The 22,270-nt window shown below is 48.8% G+C and overlaps 2 protein-coding genes across 4 annotated transcripts in view; one reads left to right on the plus strand and one right to left on the minus strand.

Moving 5' to 3' along the window:
- The window catches only part of LOC119465725 (uncharacterized), a 105,008-nt gene that overhangs the window by 26,826 nt on the left and 55,912 nt on the right, over nt 1–22,270 (minus strand). The window lies entirely within an intron of this gene.
- LOC119431457 (uncharacterized) lies at nt 6,055–12,352 on the plus strand. Its single transcript, XM_037698945.2, has 4 exons — nt 6,055–6,357; nt 7,598–7,639; nt 8,373–8,409; nt 12,062–12,352. The coding sequence occupies exons 1-4, from the start codon at nt 6,325–6,327 to the stop codon at nt 12,346–12,348; spliced, it is 399 nt and encodes a 132-aa protein (XP_037554873.1). The 5' UTR covers nt 6,055–6,324; the 3' UTR covers nt 12,349–12,352.

The following is a 22,270-nucleotide window of genomic DNA, read 5'->3' on the forward strand; positions in this document are numbered from 1 at the left end:
CCGCGTATTTTTGCGTGAAGGACGCTGCTCAACGCTTGTTGGATCGAGGTTTTGCCGAACTGAAGTTTGCGCGCACGAAAGGGCCGATTCACTGTCAGACTCTTTCGGCCTCAGATGTCTTCAGTCAGCCGCCGCACCTTTGCAGGTGAGCAACTTCGGGAAAATATGCCTAATAGTTGGAGCGTTGCTGGTGTCATTGTCATAGCAACGCAGGGCTAATTCCAGGCGATTCGTTTTTTGCGCTCAGCACGCCGAATAGCACGGCTTGACAAAACAAATGTACTGATTTCTCAGATAGAAACATGGGCGGTCACCAACAAATCTCGAAAACTCAGCAGCGCATCACGAATGCTGCCGTATTAGCTCGTTTATAGTTAAAGCGTTCTTCGAGCCGCCTCCGTCGAGAACTCGGAGGTCCCTTAGACATGGCGTAGGACCCATTGCTACGCAGTCCCTTTTTCAAGTAGATGTAACGTAGAGATTTGGAAAGTGACTGCTTGAGCACGCGAACATCTCGTTCTTGTTATGACATCAGGGAAGTCGAGAAATATTTCGATCATGCTGAAAAAAGTAAAAAAAAAAAGTTGGTAATAGATCGTATTAAGCAATTTTTGTTCCCCGTGCCTTATTTTCGTGGCTTTTCATTGCGTCAATATACCAACTGCATAGTTTAACAGCGTTAAAACTCGATAGCGTTACGGGCCCCGTGTCTCAGAATATACGGGGTCGGCATCGGCGGCGTTGTCCGCCAGAGAATATGATGCCGTGTATATTTAGGTATATGTATATGCCATGCCTTGCTATATGCATGCGATATATGCGGGTTATATTGCCTCACCAAACTATCACTAAAGTTTGTTGCTCATACCTCGTCTTACATTCTTTACAAGGTTATTCCTCGGAATTTTGAGAATGACAGCCTACAAAGAAATGCATTGAAACAAAACACCGATAGCGAATGCCTTTTATGTTAAACCTTATCAGACTGAAATATTTAAAGGAATAAACAATAACAGAAACTGAAAAATGATTTTTGTGTGTGTGTGTTGTGGATGTGCACAACTTCCGGGATCGGCCCACGTAAGAGGCCGCGTTTCTACCAGAAAGCTCGCCTTCATGCATAGCGTTCGCCGCCAACGTTTCCCAGGAAACATTACGGTTGCATAAGCGGCAGTTGGCGGAAATCATGAGAAGCAGTCAATGATCTTTGATGCTATCCCTATCCACTCTTAAAGGCGAAGATTAAGCGTCCTCCAAATTGCTGTGTAGCTATTTAATTGTTCTCGACAAAATTGTGATGTATTGTTTGTAGGCGTAATACTAATGAATGAATGAATGAATGAATGAATGAATGAATGAATGAATGAATGAATGAATGAATGAATGAATGAATGAATGAATGAATGAATGAATGTTCATGCAGAAAGTATTCCGCATGCTGATTGCAATACGCCACGAAAGCCTGCATTGTTTCTGGCACTGCTCGAACTATACTCATTCAACGTTTTTGTGACGTGGTATGCGCTTGATGCGCTGTTTCTTAAGTGACAGTGCCAGTGAGATGCGTGTACTATTGTTTTAATGGCACTAGGTTGTCGTTACAACAACAGTATACGAATGATTCACGAAAATACGTCAACAGGCGAAAAACAAGCAGATGCCACTAGATCTTATGTTGTGACATGCATGCACCGGATATGCCATATCTTGAAGAAGGTGCATGCTAGTTTGTTGAACGTTTCAAACGTTAAAATAATCCAAGTATGAAGGGTGGACCACGTGGTCCAAGCGCTTACTATCATGCCGTGTGGTGTTCCTTTCGTCCTTCTCGTCATTTTCACGCTTGAACGTTGAACATGAACAAGTACCAACTAGATCAGTTTAACTAAATATTTACCATACTTCTACGCTTAGTCATGGTGTATCTCTGGTTTTATCCACCCCCGACACGATGGGGCAGTTAGGTCCTTATTTTTAAAGCGGGGCTTTCTTCGCCTACTTTGCCGGGTTTCGTGTGACTGCTGGCTGCTGTTGGGTCGATCACTATCTTGGCGGACATATTTGTGGATATATTTGCGAAGGTTATACGAAACTACCAGCTAAGTGGGCTTATACGACCCTTGTATGCTCACAAAGTACGTAGATAATAATCATATTAATTGCCATGCTATAACTTCCTACATAAAGCTTGAACATACAATCTCGGCTGACATTCCTCTCTAAAGCAATCGCATCTCTTAAAGGAATGTTAAATTACATTTAACCGGTTCTTGAATTTACTTTATTTTCTTCGATTTAGCGGCTAAGTACGCGGCTATGTCCGTTCTTGGCAAATGCTCTAAAATGGACGTGTCCTACTACTATTCATGACAGAACACCTGAACATTTCATGTCGGCTGAGAGATATCCTTAAAGTACACCGATTTTTGTTTTGTTTTTCATAGAGTGGTGAATTATATTTCACCGATTCTGTGACTTACTTTTAAGTTTGGCCACTCGGTATGTGTCACAAGGGATGTGGCCGTTCTTAGCGAATCCTACAGAATGCGCATGTCCCACTGCGATGGCATGTTCAGCCATTGGATGACGTCACTGGAGTGACAACGACGGTATGACGACGTGACGACGAAGGTGTGACGTCATAACGACGATGGAATGAAGAAGGTAGAATGGGCGACGATGACGTGACGACAAAGCTATGGCGACAGGATGACGTCACAAATATCGACGACGGCACGACCACCACATGGTGATGGTGATTCTGAGGTGACGATGCATTGAGGCGGGGCTGCCTCGACTCGCACTGTATCTGGTGTTTGTTTGCACTACGTACGGTTATACTGGCCAATTGCCCAAGATTGCAGCCAGGAGCCAGCAGAGATGACAAAAATAAGACGACGGCGGCGGCGGCTTGATGACGACATTAGTCTCAGTATGACCGTCGCATTCGGCAAGAGCCGCCTCGGTTCACGCCTATATACGGTGTTTGTTTGTACTATGCCCGGTACCGCACAATCATCCAAAGCTGTAAGCCAGGAGCCTACACAGGTGGCAATGGTACTATGACGACAGCGTGAAGACGACATTACTTTCAGTATTACTCGCGCATTGAGCAAAAACTATTACACAAGACAGCAACCGGCAGCAGCAGCAGCTGCGGGAAAGTCGAGAAAGCGGCGAACACAGCTTAGCTTCATTATTTATTACTAAGGAATGACACCTATATCAACCTGTTCTAGATAAATAGCCTTAACTTACTGCCACTCATAAGAATTCAATCAAATCGCTTATATTCGATTTGTTTAGCGACAGATAGACGATCTGCAGAAAAACGTTGTCCCTGACAGCTTGACGAAGTCACAGCCCCATTTTTTCTTTCATTAGCAGGAGCATCGATTGCATATAAGGCACTTATTACAAAAAAGTCGTGTAGGACAAAGATTGTGATAGAACAAATAGAAAAATAGGGCCGAAACACACAAATGTCACAACGAAGATAATAACGACAACCAAGTGGTAATGAACAGGTGTTCAAGTGTCAGAATGTACGTGAGAGTACAATGCTACCGTGCAACAACATAATTACCTCCATGTCGATGATGAATACTTCTAGCGAATTTCGTGGCAGGTACCTTGTAAACAGGTCAAAGTAACCCCTTTTATACACATTCAGAAGCGATGAAAGCGTGTACTGTAAACGTTGTTTACCTGCGCTCACACGAGAGGTGGGTACTTCCCTAGATGCACCACGTCTAGTTAAATGATAACGTTCTTTTTTTCTCGTAATTGCGCCAGATTACGCATGTTGTTTACATTATTCTGGGGTTTCCAGCCTATATTTAACTCAGACGATAGCTGTAAAAATTATGAGCGGTAATGCTTCCTTTTTCACCGAAGTAGTCCGAAGTTTCGCATCCGTAAGGTAAGTTATAAAATACACGAATACATTTCTTTTGTTATCATTACCGTCATTCTATTCCCAGCAATCTCCAGTTACTCAGTCAGCTGACTGATTTCTATTTCTGTAGATTTTCGAGTCTTATTAAACCACCAAATCATCTGCCGCTCATCTCTTTTCCATTCTCACCCACTTTTTATTCGGGTAGATAGACCTCAGAACGACCGAGAGCTAAGAAATTTAGTAGGCTACTTCATGCTACTAAGAAGCAGGCGTGCAAGCACTGACACAAGTATTGAACGAACAGAACAACACAACATTGCTGTCTTGTCCATGTTTACGCGCCTGCCACTCATAATAACACCTAATAGACCACCTAGTGTCTGGCCTACGTACTACAGGATCTGCCCAACTCCGCTTGGTACTTTTCATCTCGTCGTGCTTCCTCAGCGACTGCTGCACGTCATCTGAAATATCGCCGGCACTATAGTCAAACGTAACCACTTCGATTTCCGATCAACACTATCTCACAAGGCTTTCCGTGTCCAGCGGAGGGTTTGACTGGGTGATAAACATGGCGTATTTCTTGAAATATCTAATCAAGCTGTCCGCTGTTTAATACTGGCCGCTCACCAACTGGAAGTGTTCAAGTCCCGCAATCAGAACGCCAGTTTCCTGCCAAATTTGGATACTGCGTTGCTGAGGAGGCTTTCCCGTTCGCAATCTTCCACTGAAATTCAATATGATCTGTGCTGCTATGTCTTAACGCGGTGACGGTCGTCTTGCTTTGGCACCAAACACAGCGAAAGGCACTGTAACGAGCGAAGGTATGAAGTAACAGCGCGTAATGAACAAGGACGAGAAAGGAACGAAGACCACAGGACAAGCGCTGACTGCCAACTGAATGTTTAGTGGAAGAAAACCAGCCTTTTATTATACATACTCAAAATACATGCGCACATCAAACACTCGCTAATCACAATGCCAATCTTTCATTCAAGAAGTTTATTTCTTTCTCCGATAGTAGAAGAGAAGGTGAACTGACACAATTGTCACCTTCGATGCTGATGAAAAAGGCCTCTAAAATTTCTCTTTCCTTCTTAGATTTTCCTTTTCCTATAAATTTCGTTTATTAAACATCGGAGCGCATGCATGTTTTTTACAATGTTCAGCTAAATGGCTACCATATCCGTTCTTTACATTGTTGCAGTGTTGTCGAGCACGATCATTGAAACATTGTCCGGTTTGACCTATGTACACTTTTCCACAATTCAAGGGAATGTGATACACTACGTTACTTGTGCAATCAGACAAAAATCGGGTTTTGTGATTGACAGTGCAAGTGGGGGGCCTGTATCTTGGTTTTATGCGTGCACAAATCGAAGACAGCTTGCAAGGAATGTTGCTTGGAATGTTGCTTGGAATGTTGCTTGACATATACCTTCGCTCAACTATGAACCAACTAGCCCTCATCAAGTTGTTACTAATGCACTGTAACGAAAAACGTCAAGCACGTGAGCCAACCTTTAATTGATATCATTTGAAAAAAAAAAGAACGACACGAACTTAAATCGCATTGCGTGTTTTATCGATAGAACATATTCTCTCCCGAAAAAAAGGAAAATCAGTTGAAAAGTTTGCGCATGTACTTGTCGTTTCACTGTCTAATCCCTCGTGCCGTATTTGGTGCCACTATATAGGACAGGAGTCAAAACCACCTAATCGCTCAAACGTTCTCGTTAACTCAGCCGCGACTCCGTGCTTAAAGGTCTGAATGCTCCCACACGCGCTCATTTGCTCCTGGGCGTCTTGTCTCATGAAGTCTCCATTCTCTCGACAACATCGGATAACCTCGCGTGACCTCCCCGACTAATCTTCCCTCCTGAAAACGGACGTTGGCAGCGTCGTCGACCTACGTCTGTCCGGAGACGCATAGTTTCGGAATTGCCGTTGACCGAAGAGGAGAATACGTAACTTGAGAGTATGGTTGGGGAAGAGACAGAGACAGATGTTGCTTGTCGGAGATGTAAGGGTGTGGTTCGCTCTTGCTCACCAAGGCCAAGCAACTTGAGGAAGGCGCTTCAGAGGAAAGGGGGCAGGTGTTTAGTCTAACTTGTCCGAGAGGAAAGTGGGAGGTGTTTCTTGTAGCCGTGGAAACTCGCCCGGCCTCGCTTGCACTGTGTGTGCCAACGTGGGGGTGTCGCAACAGGAAACGCTCGGTCGTCGTCGGTGCTGGGAGAACTGCAAAAGCCTTTCTTTCGAACTGGCGAAGGCTTGCTTGTGATTCGCGTCTGACAGGACCTAATAAGTTGTTCTCGCTCCAACTACACGCAGGTATACCGTGTAGCGTTGTGGCCACTACTGAGTGCTCTCGTCAAGCCTGTCAGTGCGAACTCATCTTGAGACTTTGAAGCCACCACGAAGACATGGCGGCGCCTTCCGGGAACTTGATCCTGGTGGTAAGAGCATGTTCGCTTCTTATCTTCCGATTGTGCTATGCTGTTAGCGCAGCCGACGCTGCGTTCGTGACTTGTGAAGACTCTACCCGTCAGCTCGTGTGCTTGGGCGCCATTACAACCGTAGTAGGTGTCTAGGCTGTCACTTGTCGAAATACCGGGTCCACAAAAGATGCGCGCACGATGCATCCATGTTACTTCTCTTTAACCGTGTCGCGATCCGGGTGCTTTTAGTATTATTTGGATTAATTGCACGTATTACTTCAAATATTACCTTCCATTTTCGGAATAATTCAGTTCCTTAGGTTCCTCCTTTTGAAATCACCCATGTTTACTATATGATACAATACGTATGTTTACGACAGGTACCCCTCCTACAACGTTATTGTTGTGTAGTCCTACCTTTGTATGCTTGTTTGTGCTTTATTCCTTGGCAAAATAAACGTTTGATTGTTAAAAAAACGTAAAATGAATAATCAGTTAAGACTGCGAAATTTCTATAGTTTACTATATGATACAATACGTATGTTTACGACAGGTACCCCTCCTACAACCTTATTGTTCTGTAGTCCTACCTTTGTATGCTTGTTTGTGCTTTATTCCTTGGCAAAATAAACGTTTGATAGTTAAAAAAAAACGTAAAATGAATAATCAGTTAAGACTGCGAAATTTCTATAGTAGCATGTAACTATAAATTAGGAACATTCGGTCATCCTTCACTGACCATAGTGAATTACAACATACATTTAGGTTGATTGCACAACACTTATTGTTTAGTACCTATATCGGTTTTGCACAAACATAGACGCAAGATAATTAATCAAGGTAGTGTAATGATAAATATTCTTTTTATCAATTTTCGATCCCTTCATTCGTTTATTCACTTATACATTGCAGTTGAAGTCGGGATTCCGTTCTGCTTATTTGCTGTCCTCGGAAAACACAGCGCCACACTTTATCTGTTCGTTATTGGTCTTCCTTTTTCTTTGTTTTTCTTTCTCGTTCTTTTTTTTTTTTGATAAAAAGGTTCTGTCTGTGTCTCGCTTGCTTCAGCTTCCCGCTTTATCCAGCGACACTGGAGTCTTATAAAAGCATATATTGTTCTTGCTGCAGCATAACCGGTCTGATTACAGTGCAAAAAGAATGTCAGTGCGCATACCAATGTCATTACTGCGGGCTCATTTCGCATGCACATTGAAGAACTATTTCAAAAGCATCAGTGATCATTGTATTTTCTGTGCAGGTGCTCTTCTCTGTCTCTTGTGGACTTGCTGCCGGACAGCAGGTGAGATTTGCCTGTGGCATGTTTAAAATTTAACCGCAGAATACTAATCCACAATTGCACATGTAATAATGGTTCTGTATTTCCTTGTGTTTTCGTGTTTACGTGGCACTTGTATCTGTGTTCGCTAGCGTTGTGTTTGCAGCCTGGCAATCATGTCTGACCTACTTGCACTTGCCCAATAACTTTTAGTTTCATTGTCATCTTTATGATTCACGTCCTTGTCTTGCAACTATGTTGTTGTAGCAAATAACGATATATTCTTTCCTGGTATGCCCAATCTGCAACAGAGCGTTTAAAAAACGCACAAACACGAAAAACGACGTACAGCTTCGACATATATTCACTTGTGGAGGTATTCTAATATTTTAACTGAAATGCAACTGATAACTCAGTGATGAGTGCCTAACTAGGTGAGCTGTTAACTGCAGTTACCTATTTAGTAGCCAGTTGAAAATGGTGAAGGACGAAATTAGTTCTAGTTATTATATCCTCCATTCGCATTCACCGTAACGACATTCACAATCAGAGGAAATATTGTTTTCTTAAGTTTCGTACTTTTTTTGATGCGCACATTTAAACGTGCAACTTCCATCCTGCAAAATCTGAAGCTGTCATAAACAAAGACACTACAAAATAAACTCGACTTTTGCTTAGATGTAGACTGAATACCTGACATCTTTTTGTGCTGCGTGACTAAGAAGGTGCTGAAACCGTACTTTTCTTTCGTATTCAGGGGGGCCGAAATGCAGCGGCACCGTTCGCCGTCAATGGTGAGTCGCCTTCTTTGTCCGGGTTCAGAATCTTCCTCTAATTTGCGTCTCGGTTCATTTGACAGCGGATTCTGATTAAAACTGAAATGCTTTGCGATTACAAGAAGACGGACTAGTAAATGGTATTGTCATTCGTAAATCGGCTGTCTTGTCTAAATGTCCCTGATGAACAGCCGATGCTTTCATGTTATGGGGAAAAAATTAAGAAAAAAAGAAAAGTGCTAAAATCTGTCACTTGCAGTTTCCTTATTGTAAAAAGGCTCGTCAACTCGAAAAGATGCGGTGGCGTTTACTTACTGGTCTTAACGTCAAATACCATTTCAAGAAGCAGAAGCTAGACGGCTGAAGAGAGGTTGCAAGCATAGTAATTTATAACAGCGAATTATAGATATGATATTACGCCACTTCAGTACGGGTATAGAAACGCGGCTAAGGAAAGCAGTTGATGCACCGAATTCGTGATGGCATGCTATCACGATGAGCCCTTGTTGCCTCCAGTGATATTCCTTGTTTGACCACTGTTAATGATTTCAAGCCATCACCTGCCTGTGAACATTGTTTGGATACCCAGTTACGTAATTGCGTAGTTAATGGGGCTCTAATTATTTCATTTGGTAATTCGTTTGGTTTTATATATAGCTGCCTGACTGAGCGCTGATTGCTTTTTTTTACTGAAGACGATTAAAATTGAACTCGCTACATGCTATTTGTTTTTTTTTTCTAAAAATAAAGTTGTGCGTAATTCTTTATAAGCCCTATTGCGTATATTGAAAATCTAGAAGGCGCAGCGCCTTAGCAAGCGCGGTTGAACGCGATTGGCTGAAACGCCGCCGGCGGCGCTCTGATGTCACGCCGTGAGGATTATTGCCTTTGCGTGTCGTTCACGATAGGTTAGGTTAGTTTAGGTTAGCGTAAAAGGCGTTGGGTGGCACGGCGTCATATCGCAGCGGTTGCAAAGGGCGTCGAGCGTCGCCGGTGGCGTTTCAGCCAATCGCGTTCAACCGCCGTTGCTAAGGCGCTGAGCCTACAAGATTTTCAATATATGATGCCCGCATAGCGTCCAAGGGGCCAGCCGAAAGAGTGCTGGGCCAACACTCTGCAAACTGATCCCGCCGCCATTAGACTTCACCCAAACAAGGCCCGCTACCGAGAGAAATTATGATGGTGGCCAAAAAGAGCCGAACCCGCAACCAAACGAAGCTAAGGCCAAGGAAAAAGAACCTAATCGTAGCATAGTGCCTTAGCAAGAATCCGGCTAAGCCTTTTGGAAATACCTGATGTGCAAGTCAAACCCGGACCTGTATTTTTTTTTCTCTTCAGGGATCACTACGTTTGCCTTTGTTCTATTTTGTTGTAGCTCAAGCTAAAGGATGTAGCGCAAGCTAAGAGATTCTGAAGGGATTTTTCCACTGAGTTGTGGCCGTATATTTTTACGCAATTATGGCTCATATGACCTCATTGCGTATAAGGAGAAGGTTATGGATAGGCAGTGGGTTACGTGTAGGCATGCAACGCGAAAAATTTATGAAGCAGGCTGCTCTACAAAAGTTTATGGAGAGCCTATAGTCTAATTAAGGTTATAATTATAATGGCATGAAAATTCGCATTCACCTAGCTGTCAAGTCACAATGTTTAGAGCCTGACGTGGCACGGGAAGATAGCCGCACAATCTTGTTTTGCGTCGCGTCAGGGCCGTCATCGCACAATCACTTCAGCCTCTTCTATTAGTTCCTCGCGAAAATCGTTTCGAAGACAAGTCTCGGGAATGACGTAGAAAACTAAGTTAATTTCACTTCTCTCATTAAATCAATAACTCTCTCTCTTCCGACTTTGCCATGTTCTAGGAATCATTGTTCATTCAATGGTTATTGAATTTTGCCGACTTGCCTCTCTATTTTCTCGTTGCATTGACAACACATAGAAGTCTTCTCTCTTGAGCATTGGTTGCAATCTTTGCATGGTTTTGTGTTATTCGGACATATACTGAATATTTTCACCACCCCTCCCCCCCCTTCGAAGTCTCCTATTCCAATTGTTCTATTAGAAGGAAGGCCTCATAAATTTAGTAATACCCATAGACTGAAGCCATAAAAGCTTGTGCTCAGCTTGGGCTCTCTTGAGCTCCATAAAATCTGCATTTTCATCACTAGCGGCAGCCCAGGAGATGACGGCGGTGGAACTCAGCTTACCAGTTCGGTTGCGCTTTTACGGCCGATGCTGATGCAGCCGCTACAAACCCACTGTATACAAGCATTGCAACGAACGCCGGTTGTAAGGAGTGGTATCAAAGGATAAATGAAAGGAACGGAGAGCTAACCAGGACTGAGTACAGTTGGTCACCCTTCAACGCAGAAAGAATAAAGGGGAGAAAAATATTTGGAGAAGAAAAAGAAAGGATTCGATGTGCACTGGTGCATCCGACGTAATGTAAGCGCTCTGGCCCAGATGCGCGCGGAGTCCGGTTGCCTTAAATAATTGAAGCAGTGTTACTGCGCAGTGTTTACGGGCCTCTGCGTTTTCTGACACCATTTGATGAAAAACTTGGACATTTGCGAGCGTAAAACGTGGCCTGCTTCTATCGCACATAGTGGACAGTCATGTCCGTGACAGTGTTTTAAAGTTTAGGCACCGCGTAAGGTTGCATTGCGCTGCTAATATCCACGTACCATAAGGCAATATTTCTGACGAGGAATCCAGGCCTGTTTCTAATATGCCGCTATTTCTCCGAAGAGATTTTTCATGATAACATCTACTCATATAATCTTGATATTAATCTCATATCTTCATATGTAATTTTCATATTAATGTTCTACTCGCTAAGTGATATAATTGATGCTGCACTTAGCGTTTTTATAAGGGATCCTTAACTAGCCTTATCAGATATGGATCCAGATACTGTCAGTCATTTTGTATACCTTTCAGTGCAATGAACATTGTTCTTCATCTTCTACCGAATGCCTAAGCGTATACGCTCTCATGCATTTTTTTTTTCATTTTTTTGTACATGAACATTGAAAGAATATTGGGAGGCAACAGTGAGCGGCCATGATTGGTGTTACTCCCACTGGTCCAATCTAAATTAGCCAAACAAGACAGAGTTACACGAGAAGATGGCAGCTTGAAGCGATCAATGTCGAACAATGGAATCGAATGATGGAATGTCTCTAGAGCCAACGTTTTGACGAGGAGACTTCTCCGCGTAAGGGGGCGATTACTACAGCGATTGTCCTAACGAATACAAGTCGAAATTCTGGCTCCAGAAACAACCTTTGTTGCACCATCTGTGGGTGCTTTCCAGATCCGTGGTTCAATGTGCCGACGCCAATAACTCCGCCAGTGAGTGTCAATGTGCTACCGACAACCAACGGATTCTGTACGAGCTTCCACTTACAAAACCGCATCACCTGCCATCTGTGCCTCCACGTTCGAAAATGCAATTCCCAATAAACGCCGATATTGAATTAAAACAAAAAAGCTCGCCTCCACCGTGACGTCACAGAAATGAGTGAACGTAACTGGCTGGTGCATATATGCACTTGGGCCGCAGTGTACTTGCCACAACATTTTTTAGGTCGTCACGGACTAACCATAAAACATGCCGTCGGTCCGTGCAGCAGTATTTTTAACTCCTTTTGACCGACCTTGGACGCAGGGGGCAGCAACACCGCACCGCAGGGTTTGTCTGGCGGTGGTGGCGCCGCAGTGGGTATGGAGCACCTTCAGGTGGCGCCGGACCTGAAGCAGGCGCTGTCGCTGCGCGTGCCCCAGGAATTCGTGCGCGACCACCTGGGAGACTACCACTTCCAAAACGCCAACATACTCCTCAAGGCGCTGCTGCATCCGACTTTCAAGACGCGCGACCGCAAGAACCGCCACGACTCCTTCGAGCCACTCGACTACATCGGATCGTTCGTCATGGATTACATCGTGTCTAGGTGAGCGCGTTACGATATTGACACGTACACATGTTTATCTTTCACCGGTGGCCGCTTTCAACATTGGCTGACAAATGTTAAACGTTATCGCTCGGCGCAGGACGCGCCTGCATTGGAAGCTTCTCGGACGTTATCAGTGCTTCTATCCGTCGTCTGTGGTCACCGACGCCCATGTAATCTGATTGTATGAGCGACGCGAATTGTCTAGAACTTTCTGGAAGACACGCGGGAATCAGGGATTAATCTGGAACCTTCGATGACTCAGGTATAAAAGCCGACGCGTTTCGCCGCTGATCAGATTTTCGACGATCGCCGACTGTGTTCGCCGCTATCGTTGTGCTTTGAGTGTACCTTGCTTTTGTGGGCACAGGTTCGCCCAATAAACAACCAGTTTCGTCGTACACAGTTTTACGACTGTTTTCTTCAGCGTCACTACTACGTGACATCTGGTGGAGGTGCTAGTGCGTTCATGCAGCGAACGCCCCCGCAAAGCCGCGATCCAAGCCCGAAACCGGAGGACAACGCCAACGTCACCAAGGACCAGCGAGCTAGCCGTAGGCAGCAAAGACTTCTGCCGGAGTACGGACTTCTTCCCGAGAAGACCACAGCGATCAAGGCCAAGTCAACGACCCCAATGGCAGCCCCAGCGTCCCCCATCCTGCTGCAACAACCTCGGGAGCCCCCGACCTTCCGTGGATCATCGGCTGAAGACCCTGAAACCTGGCTGGAGACATACGAGCGGATCGCAACGTTCAACAAATGGAGCGACGACGACAAGCTACGCCATGTCTATTTTTCGTTGGATGACGCTGCTCGGACCTGGTTTGAGAACAGAGAGACCACCCTGGTTACGTGGGACCTTTTTCGTGAAAACTTCGTGAGGACCTTCACGAGTGTCGTACGAAAGGAGAGGGCAGAGGTTCTCTTAGAAACCAGGGTGCAATTGCCGAACGAGAACATCGCGATCTTCACGGAGGAGATGTCTCGCCTCTTCCGCCACGCCGACCCCGACATGTCTGAAGAAAAGAAAGTTCGGTTCTTGATGCGGGGTGTCAAAGAGCAACTATTCACCGGATTGATGCGCAACCCGCCCAAGACTGTCACCGAATTTCTTTCCGAGGCCACAACGATCGAGAAGACGCTTGAAATGCGCGCCAGGCAATACAACCGCCGTGCCCTGACCAACTACGCCGATGCTCAAGCTCTAGGCGCCGACGACCTGCGCGAGACCATCAGAGCAGTCGTTCGCGAGGAGCTGCAGAAGCTCTTACCCAGGTCGCAGCCTCAAGTGGCATCTATCGCCGCCGTCGTCAAAGAAAAAGTTCAGCGCTCACTTGGAGTTCCTGATGTGCAGCCGCAATCGCCGCAACCCCAGCCGGAAGCGCTGACTTACGCCGCCGTTGCCCGTCGTCAAGGCCCTCCTTCACGCTCGCACCAGGGCCAAGTAACGCCGCAGTTCCGTCGCCCACCGCCGCCGCCGCAGCCAGCACGCCCGCCCGTCACCCAGCGCAGCTACCCGAGAAAGACGGACATTTGGCGCGCCCCCGACCACCGCCCGCTCTGCTATCACTGCGGGGAAGCTGGTCATGTCTACCGCCGATGCCCATACCGCGAGATGGGCCTACGAGGGTTCGCCGTCAACGCGCCGCGTCCACAGCTTGGCGAGCGGCCACGTGACATCGCCGACTACCTCGCCGGAGCCCAGTGGCAACCACGACGACCCTCACGCTCGCCGTCACCAGGACGTTACCTGTCGCCGCAGCGCCGACCATACACTGGCCCAGCCCGGGGCCGGTCCGTGAGCCCCTATCCGGGAAACTAAAGGCAGCAACCGATGGAGGTGCGGTTGCTGTACGACGCAATGCCGAAGATCCTCCGACGCCGCCGACGACGACGATTCGCGATTCATCACGACGAGATATCAGCACGCCGCCTAGCAACAGCCTTGACAACACTTCGCCGCCGAAAGAAGACCTTCCGACGCGACGTAGCAGCAGCAGAGCAAGCCGACGCAGCCGTGATCCGACGCCACGAATTAACCGCAACGCCAGACGCCGGTCTACCGATCTAGACGTGCTCATCGATGGCCATAACGTCACCGCTCTCGTCGACACTGGAGCCGACTATTCCGTCTTCAGTGGCCCGTTCGCCGCCAAGTTGAAGAAGGTGAAAACAGCCTGGCAAGGACCCGATATCCGGACAGCGGGAGGCCACCTAATAACGCCGACTGGAATCTGCACAGCGCGAGTCACGGTAAACAACCGCACTTACCCGGCGAGCTTCGTAATCCTGCAGCACTGCTCCAGGGATGTCATCCTAGGCATGGACTTTCTAAATCAACACGGTGCAGTCATCGACTTAAGGTCCAAGTCGATAACGCTTTCAACGCACAACGCGATACCACCGCATACAAGCATAAGTTACCATGCCTTGAATGTGCTTGAAGAACAAGTCACCGTTCCGCCTCGCTCCAGCGTAATGATTTCCGTCGGCACCGAAGTGCCTGCAGACATGGAGGGCGTCATTGAGGGCGATCATCACTTACTGCTCGACCGTGAAATTTGCGTCGCTAGAGGCATAGCTGAGCTACGTGCAGGGAAAGCAACGGTGATGCTCACGAACTTCAGCCCCGAATACAAGCACATTAACAAAGGCACCACGGTCGCCTACATCGACGAAATAGTACAAGCCAGCAGTGCTTTCGCCTTCACGGATTCCAGTGCACCCGCAACGACGACTATAATACCTGAACCAACTTTCGACGTCAATCAGAACCTTCCCAGGCATAAGAAAGAACGACTAAAAGCTCTGCTCCTGCAATACAAGGATTGCTTCTCGTCGTCGTCAAAAGTTCGACAAACCCCTGTCGCCAAGCACCGCATCATAACCGACGAAAGTTCCCGCCCATTGCGTCAGAGCCCGTACCGAGTTTCGGCGCGCGAACGCGAGGCCATAAGGCGGCAAGTCGACGAAATGCTACGCGACGACATCATCCAGCCGTCCAAGAGTCCGTGGGCGTCCCCCGTGGTGTTAGTGAAGAAGAAGGATGGAACCCTACGTTTCTGCGTCGATTATCGTCGCCTCAACAAGGTCACGAAGAAGGACGTATACCCCCTCCCACGGATTGACGACGCCTTGGATCGACTGTACAATGCAAAGTATTTTTCGTCGATGGACCTCAAAACCGGCTACCGGCAAATCGAAGTCGACGAGAGGGATCGGGAGAAGACGGCCTTTATAACACCAGACGGACTGTTTGAGTTCAAGGTCATGCCGTTTGGTCTTTGCTCGGCACCTGCGACTTTCCAACGCGTCATGGATACAGTACTGGCAGGCTTGAAGTGGCAGACTTGCCTCGTCTATTTGGACGACGTCGTTGTGTTTGCCTCAAGCTTCGAAGAACACCTGCGGCGCCTTGAAACAGTTCTTCAAGCAATCAAAACCTCCGGACTCACGTTAAAGCCAGAAAAGTGCCGCTTCGCGTATGAGGAGCTCTTGTTTTTGGGCCACGTCATCAACAAGTCTGGAGTGCGCCCCGACCCTCAGAAAACTGCGGCCATCTCCAACTTTCCTCTGCCCGCTGACAAGAAGGCAGTGCGTAGATTTCTTGGACTGTGCGCCTATTACAGGCGCTTCGTCAAGGATTTTTCACGGATCGCAGAGCCACTGACGTATCTCACGAAGGCCGACGTCGAGTTCAAGTGGGAGACGCCGCAACTCGAAGCATTTGAAGAACTGAAGCGACGCCTGCAATCGCCGCCAATACTTGCGCATTTCGACGAAAACGCCGATACCGAAGTCCACACCGACGCAAGCAGCGTAGGACTTGGCGCCGTGCTTGTGCAGAGGACTGATGGACTAGAAAGGGTTGTAAGTTACGCTAGCCGGTCGCTATCGAAGGCGGAAGCAAATTATTCCACAACAGAAAAGGAGTGCCTCGCCATCATCTGGGCTACATCAAAGTTTCGTCCCTACCTCTATGGCAGGCCCTTTAAAGTTGTGAGCGACCACCACGCCTTGTGTTGGCTAGCTAACTTGAAGGATCCTTCAGGTCGCCTCGCACGATGGAGTCTGAGACTTCAAGAATTCGACATCACCGTCGTTTACAAATCCGGGCGAAAGCACGCTGACGCCGATTGTTTGTCTCGCGCCCCCGTCGAACCGCCGCCACAGGACGACCAGGATGACGACACTTTCTTCGGACCAATCAGTGCCGACGAATTCGCCGAACAACAGCGAGCCGACCCGGAACTAAGGAGCCTTGTAGACTACCTGGAAGGCAAGACCGTCATTGTGCCGAAGGTGTTCAGGCGAGGATTGGCGTCGTTTTTCTTGCAAAACGACATTCTTCTAAAGAAGAACTTCTCGCCTCTCCGAGCCAACTACCTCCTCGTGGTACCCTCAGCATTGCGTCCAGAGGTTCTGCAAGCTCTCCATGACGACCCAACGGCTGGACATCTCGGTTTTTCACGCACTCTCGCGAGGATACAAGAAAAATACTACTGGCCTCGCCTCTCTGCCGACGTCGCCCATTACGTAAGGACATGCCGAGACTGTCAGCGACGCAAAACACCGCCGACAAGGCCAGCCGGACTTCTACAGCCAATCGAGCCACCTCGCCGACCGTTCCAGCAGATCGGGATGGACTTACTGGGGCCTTTTCCGACGTCGACGTCCGGAAATAAATGGATCGTCGTCGCTACGGACTACCTCACCCGCTACGCCGAAACAAAAGCCTTGCCCAAAGGCAGTGCCGCCGAGGTAGCCCGATTCTTCGTTGAGAACATCCTCCTGCGTCACGGTGCCCCAGAAGTCCTCATCACCGACAGAGGCACGGCCTTTACGGCAGAACTAACTCAAGCCATCCTGCGGTACAGCCAGACAAGCCATCGCCGCACCACCGCCTACCACCCGCAGACGAATGGCCTCACCGAGCGCCTAAATAAGACCATCGCCGACATGCTGGCAATGTACGTCGACGTCGAACACAAGACGTGGGATGCCATCCTTCCGTACGTGACCTTCGCATATAACACGGCCGTGCAAGAAACGACGCACATGGCGCCGTTCAACCTGGTCTACGGAAGGAACCCGGCAACGACGCTTGACGCCATGCTACCAGACGTCGCTGACGAAGAAAATCTCGACGTTGCCACTTATTTGCAGCGTGCCGAAGAAGGTCGACAGCTCGCCCGACTGCGCATCAAGAACCAGCAGAGGACCGACAGCCGACACTACAACCTTCGACGACGCTACGTCGAGTACCAGCCCGGTGACCGTGTTTGGGTCTGGACTCCGATACGCCGACGAGGACTTAGCGAGAAGCTGTTACGTCGCTATTTCGGACCATATAAGATCACCCGACGTATTGGCGCACTGGACTATGAGGTCGTGCCAGACGGCATTTCGCAATCACAGCGGCGCCGGGCACGACCTGAAGTCATCCACGTGGTGCGTCTTAAGCCTTTCTACGCCCGCTGACAAACTTAGGTACTTTGTTATTTTGTTATTGTTTTTTGTTATTTTGTTTATTACGCATGGTTTTGTTTTCGCTTTCGTGTTTGTTTGTAGCATCGGGACGATGCTTTTTAAGGGGAGGGTATTGACACGTACACATGTTTATCTTTCACCGGTGGCCGCTTTCAACATTGGCTGACAAATGTTAAACGTTATCGCTCGGCGCAGGACGCGCCTGCATTGGAAGCTTCTCGGACGTTATCAGTGCTTCTATCCGTCGTCTGTGGTCACCGACGCCCATGTAATCTGATTGTATGAGCGACGCGAATTGTCTAGAACTTTCTGGAAGACACGCGGGAATCAGGGATTAATCTGGAACCTTCGATGACTCAGGTATAAAAGCCGACGCGTTTCGCCGCTGATCAGATTTTCGACGATCGCCGACTGTGTTCGCCGCTATCGTTGTGCTTTGAGTGTACCTTGCTTTTGTGGGCACAGGTTCGCCCAATAAACAACCAGTTTCGTCGTACACAGTTTTACGACTGTTTTCTTCAGCGTCACTACTACGTGACAATATAATTCGGGCGTAGACAGCATCTATGACGTTCAGGGCAGCGTTTCTCAAAGTGGGGCCTACCGGCAGTCAAGAATCACGGAACGGTTTCAATTAGGACTACGGTGATTGCTTCACGTTCGGCCTTTTTGGTTTACCATCGCGTGTCGCCAGGTCCCGTGAAAACCGCGGCGTAGCCTTTGTACAGCAACTAGCCTGTGTAAAGCTACACGCTCCGCGTGTTAATCCACAAGAAACCGAAGTCTAGACACAGGATTAATGTTTCTCAAGGCTCGTTGACTCTTTAAAGAGACACTAAAGGCAACTACTAAGTCGACGCGAAGTGTTAAAATACCATTCAAGAAACCTCGCAGCGCTTGTTTCGTTCCAAGAAAAGACTTAGTTTAAGAGAAAGTGGCGTCTCGGAGGTCCGCAAACCTTTAGCGCAATTCAAATCACCCGCCCGAGTGTGGAGTGGTGACGTCGCATACGCCATCACGACTCTACACTGCCGTCGGCGAATAAAACGGCGCCCGACAGACGGCGGTGCGGTTTTTAGCAGAAAACGTGAAGGTGTGGCCATGGAGTAACCGAGCCAAGACAGAGCGGTGTATTCGCCGCAGCAGCAGGTTTTGGTCAGGTGACGTCGACCGTTCGGGTACGGTGGCTAGACTCATAGTTCGGGCATCCCGCGACAGCACATGAAAGTGGAATTCTCTGCTACTTGCAGTTTGTGCGAGTTTCGCGAGCCAGCAAAACCAGCGCAGCACTACGCGATAACGAAACTGCTGAAACACAAAAGCGCGGGCGGTGCAGAGTGGAGAAAAAGAATCCTTTCGATGCCCCACGCCGTTGTCAAGGGTAACTTCAATTAGTTTTTTTCTAAAAAACCAAGTAGAACTCGACAAGCAGCATTTTATTTCGTCTTATAATTCAATACAATGACCTTTTTATTACGAGTGGTTGAGTGCTAGTCACAATTATAATGGGGAGTGCATGCCTTCGTCATCGAGTTGGTACTTGAATGCCCCGCGGTGGAGTCTCTAATCGTGTTCTCCACTTGCCCTCAATTTCTCGATTACAAAAATTATTTCGCAATAATATTGACGCCTTAAGTATTCTCGAGCACTAGTTTATCTCTTTATTTTGCCTTAATATTTGCATTTAGTGTCACTTTAAGGGCGATGTCGCCACCATACTCGTCTCCTACATGCGACATCATGTTACTCATCGAGTCATCGACCACAGGCTGCGACTGACATGTAAAACAATCGTAATTCTGAATGCTCCAAACGTGCTTCACCTTTTCGGTAATATTTCACACTCGCGTCTTTTTTCCTGCTTGCACTCATTTATATATTGTGAAACTTAGCCAAATGGGTATTTCATGCACTTTTGAGCGCATCAAAGGGTCCTTAATCGTTGAACATGATCGCTACTTTCCCAGTACTGTATTCGAGAATGGGGTGCTCCGAAGCCTGCGTCAGTATTCCACACTATTTCTAGAATCGTTGTTTCTGAGAATGAGCTTGCAGGTGGGCAAGCTGCTGCTACACGTGCCTCTTGTTGGCCCTCTCACCAGGCCGTGCATGCTCTTAAGCAAACCACCTCATACCGCTCGAGCCAAAAGCCTCCGGTATATTGCACAAAGGTTTTTAATGCGAAACCATTATGTGCCCCATTATGCGAAAATCTGTCGGCGTCGGCGTGATCGAAAGATGGTACCAAAAATGGCCGATGGCGCAAAGAGTAAAAAATCACAGCATATCCACGAAGTGAATGATGATGAGTGGGCGAAGCATCTGGGGATCATTCGGGTAAACCACAGCTACGGACGAGAGATAAAGAGAGCACGCGTCGGGATTGAGAGAGAAAAAGAGCGCGCGTCGGGAACGAACGCCCTTGTGCAATGCAGCGCCCCTAGCTATGGACGAGAAAGAAAGAGCGCGCGTCGGGAACGAGAGAAAGAGAACGCGCGTCGGGAACGAACGCCCTTGTGCACCGCAGCGCACCTAGCTACGGACGAGAAAGAAAGAGAGCGCGCGTCGGGAACGAACGCCCTTGTGCAATGCAGCGCCCCTAGCTATGGACTAGAAAGAAAGAGCGCGCGTCGGGAACGAGAGAAAGAGAACGCGCGTCGGGAACGAACGCCCTTGTGCACCGCAGCGCACCTAGCTACGGACGAGAAAGAAAGAGAGCGCGCGTCGGGAACGAACGCCCTTGTGCAATGCAGCGCCCCTAGCTATGGACGAGAAAGAAAGAGCGCGCGTCGGGAACGAGAGAAAGAGAACGCGCGTCGGGAACGAACGCCCTTGTGCACCGCAGCGCACCTAGCTACGGACGAGAAAGAAAGAGAGCGCGCGTCGGGAACGAACGCCCTTGTGCAATGCAGCGCCCCTAGCTATGGACGAGAAAGAAAGAGCGCGCGTTGGGAACGAGAGAAAGAGAACGCGCGTCGGGAACGAACGCCCTTGTGCACCGCAGCGCACCTAGCTACGGACGAGAAAGAAAGAGAGCGCGCGTCGGGAACGAACGCCCTTGTGCAATGCAGCGCCCCTAGCTATGGACGAGAAAGAAAGAGCGCGCGTTGGGAACGAGAGAAAGAGAACGCGCGTCGGGAACGAACGCCCTTGTGCACCGCAGCGCACCTAGCTACGGACGAGAAAGAAAGAGAGCGCGCGTAAGGTCCCTCTATGTTCCAGGGACCTTAAGCGCGCGTCGGGAACGAACGCCCTTGTGCAATGCAGCGCCCCTAGCTATGGACGAGAAAGAAAGAGCGCGCGTTGGGAACGAGAGAAAGAGAACGCGCGTCGGGAACGAACGCCCTTGTGCACCGCAGCGCACCTAGCTACGGACGAGAAAGAAAGAGAGCGCGCGTCGGGAACGAACGCCCTTGTGCAATGCAGCGCCCCTAGCTATGGACGAGAAAGAAAGAGCGCGCGTCGGGAACGAGAGAAAGAGAACGCGCGTCGGGAACGAACGCCCTTGTGCACCGCAGCGCACCTAGCTACGGACGAGAAAGAAAGAGAGCGCGCGTCGGGAACGAACGCCCTTGTGCAATGCAGCGCCCCTAGCTATGGACGAGAAAGAAAGAGCGCGCGTCGGGAACGAACGCCCTTGTGCACCGCAGCGCACCTAGCTACGGACGAGAAAGAAAGAGAGCGCGCGTAAGGTCCCTCTATGTTCCAGGGACCTTAAGCGCGCGTCGGGAACGAACGCCCTTGTGCAATGCAGCGCCCCTAGCTATGGACGAGAAAGAAAGAGCGCGCGTCGGGAACGAGAGAAAGAGAACGCGCGTCGGGAACGAACGCCCTTGTGCACCGCAGCGCACCTAGCTACGGACGAGAAAGAAAGAGAGCGCGCGTCGGGAACGAACGCCCTTGTGCAATGCAGCGCCCCTAGCTATGGACGAGAAAGAAAGAGCGCGCGTCGGGAACGAACGCCCTTGTGCACCGCAGCGCACCTAGCTACGGACGAGAAAGAAAGAGAGCGCGCGTAAGGTCCCTCTATGTTCCAGGGACCTTAAGCGCGCGTCGGGAACGAACGCCCTTGTGCAATGCAGCGCCCCTAGCTATGGACGAGAAAGAAAGAGCGCGCGTCGGGAACGAGAGAAAGAGAACGCGCGTCGGGAACGAACGCCCTTGTGCACCGCAGCGCCCCTAGCTATGGACGAGAAAGAAAGAGCGCGCGTCGGGAACGAACGCCCTTGTGCACCGCAGCGCACCTAGCTACGGACGAGAAAGAAAGAGAGCGCGCGTAAGGTCCCTCTATGTTTCCAGGGACCTTACGCGGCGTCGGGAACGAAACGCCCTTGTCAATGCAGCGCCCCTAGCTATGGACGAGAAAGAAAGAGCGGCGCGTCGGGACGAGATAAAGAGGACGCGCGTCGGGAACGACGCCCTTGTGCAATGCAGCG

The sequence above is a fragment of the Dermacentor silvarum genome, chromosome 10 (genome assembly GCF_013339745.2).
Source record: "Dermacentor silvarum isolate Dsil-2018 chromosome 10, BIME_Dsil_1.4, whole genome shotgun sequence".
Lineage (NCBI taxonomy): Eukaryota > Metazoa > Arthropoda > Arachnida > Ixodida > Ixodidae > Dermacentor > Dermacentor silvarum.

What these genes read in the sequence shown, in the direction of transcription:
- LOC119431457 (XM_037698945.2), top strand. Translation starts at nt 6,325, where the DNA reads ATGGCGGCGCCTTCCGGGAACTTGATCCTGGTG. An exon ending in CCGGGAACTTGATCCTGGTG is followed by an intron (nt 6,358 to 7,597) that starts GTAAGAGCATGT and finishes TTTTCTGTGCAG; the next exon opens with GTGCTCTTCTCTGTCTCTTG. An exon ending in GACTTGCTGCCGGACAGCAG is followed by an intron (nt 7,640 to 8,372) that starts GTGAGATTTGCC and finishes TTTCGTATTCAG; the next exon opens with GGGGGCCGAAATGCAGCGGC.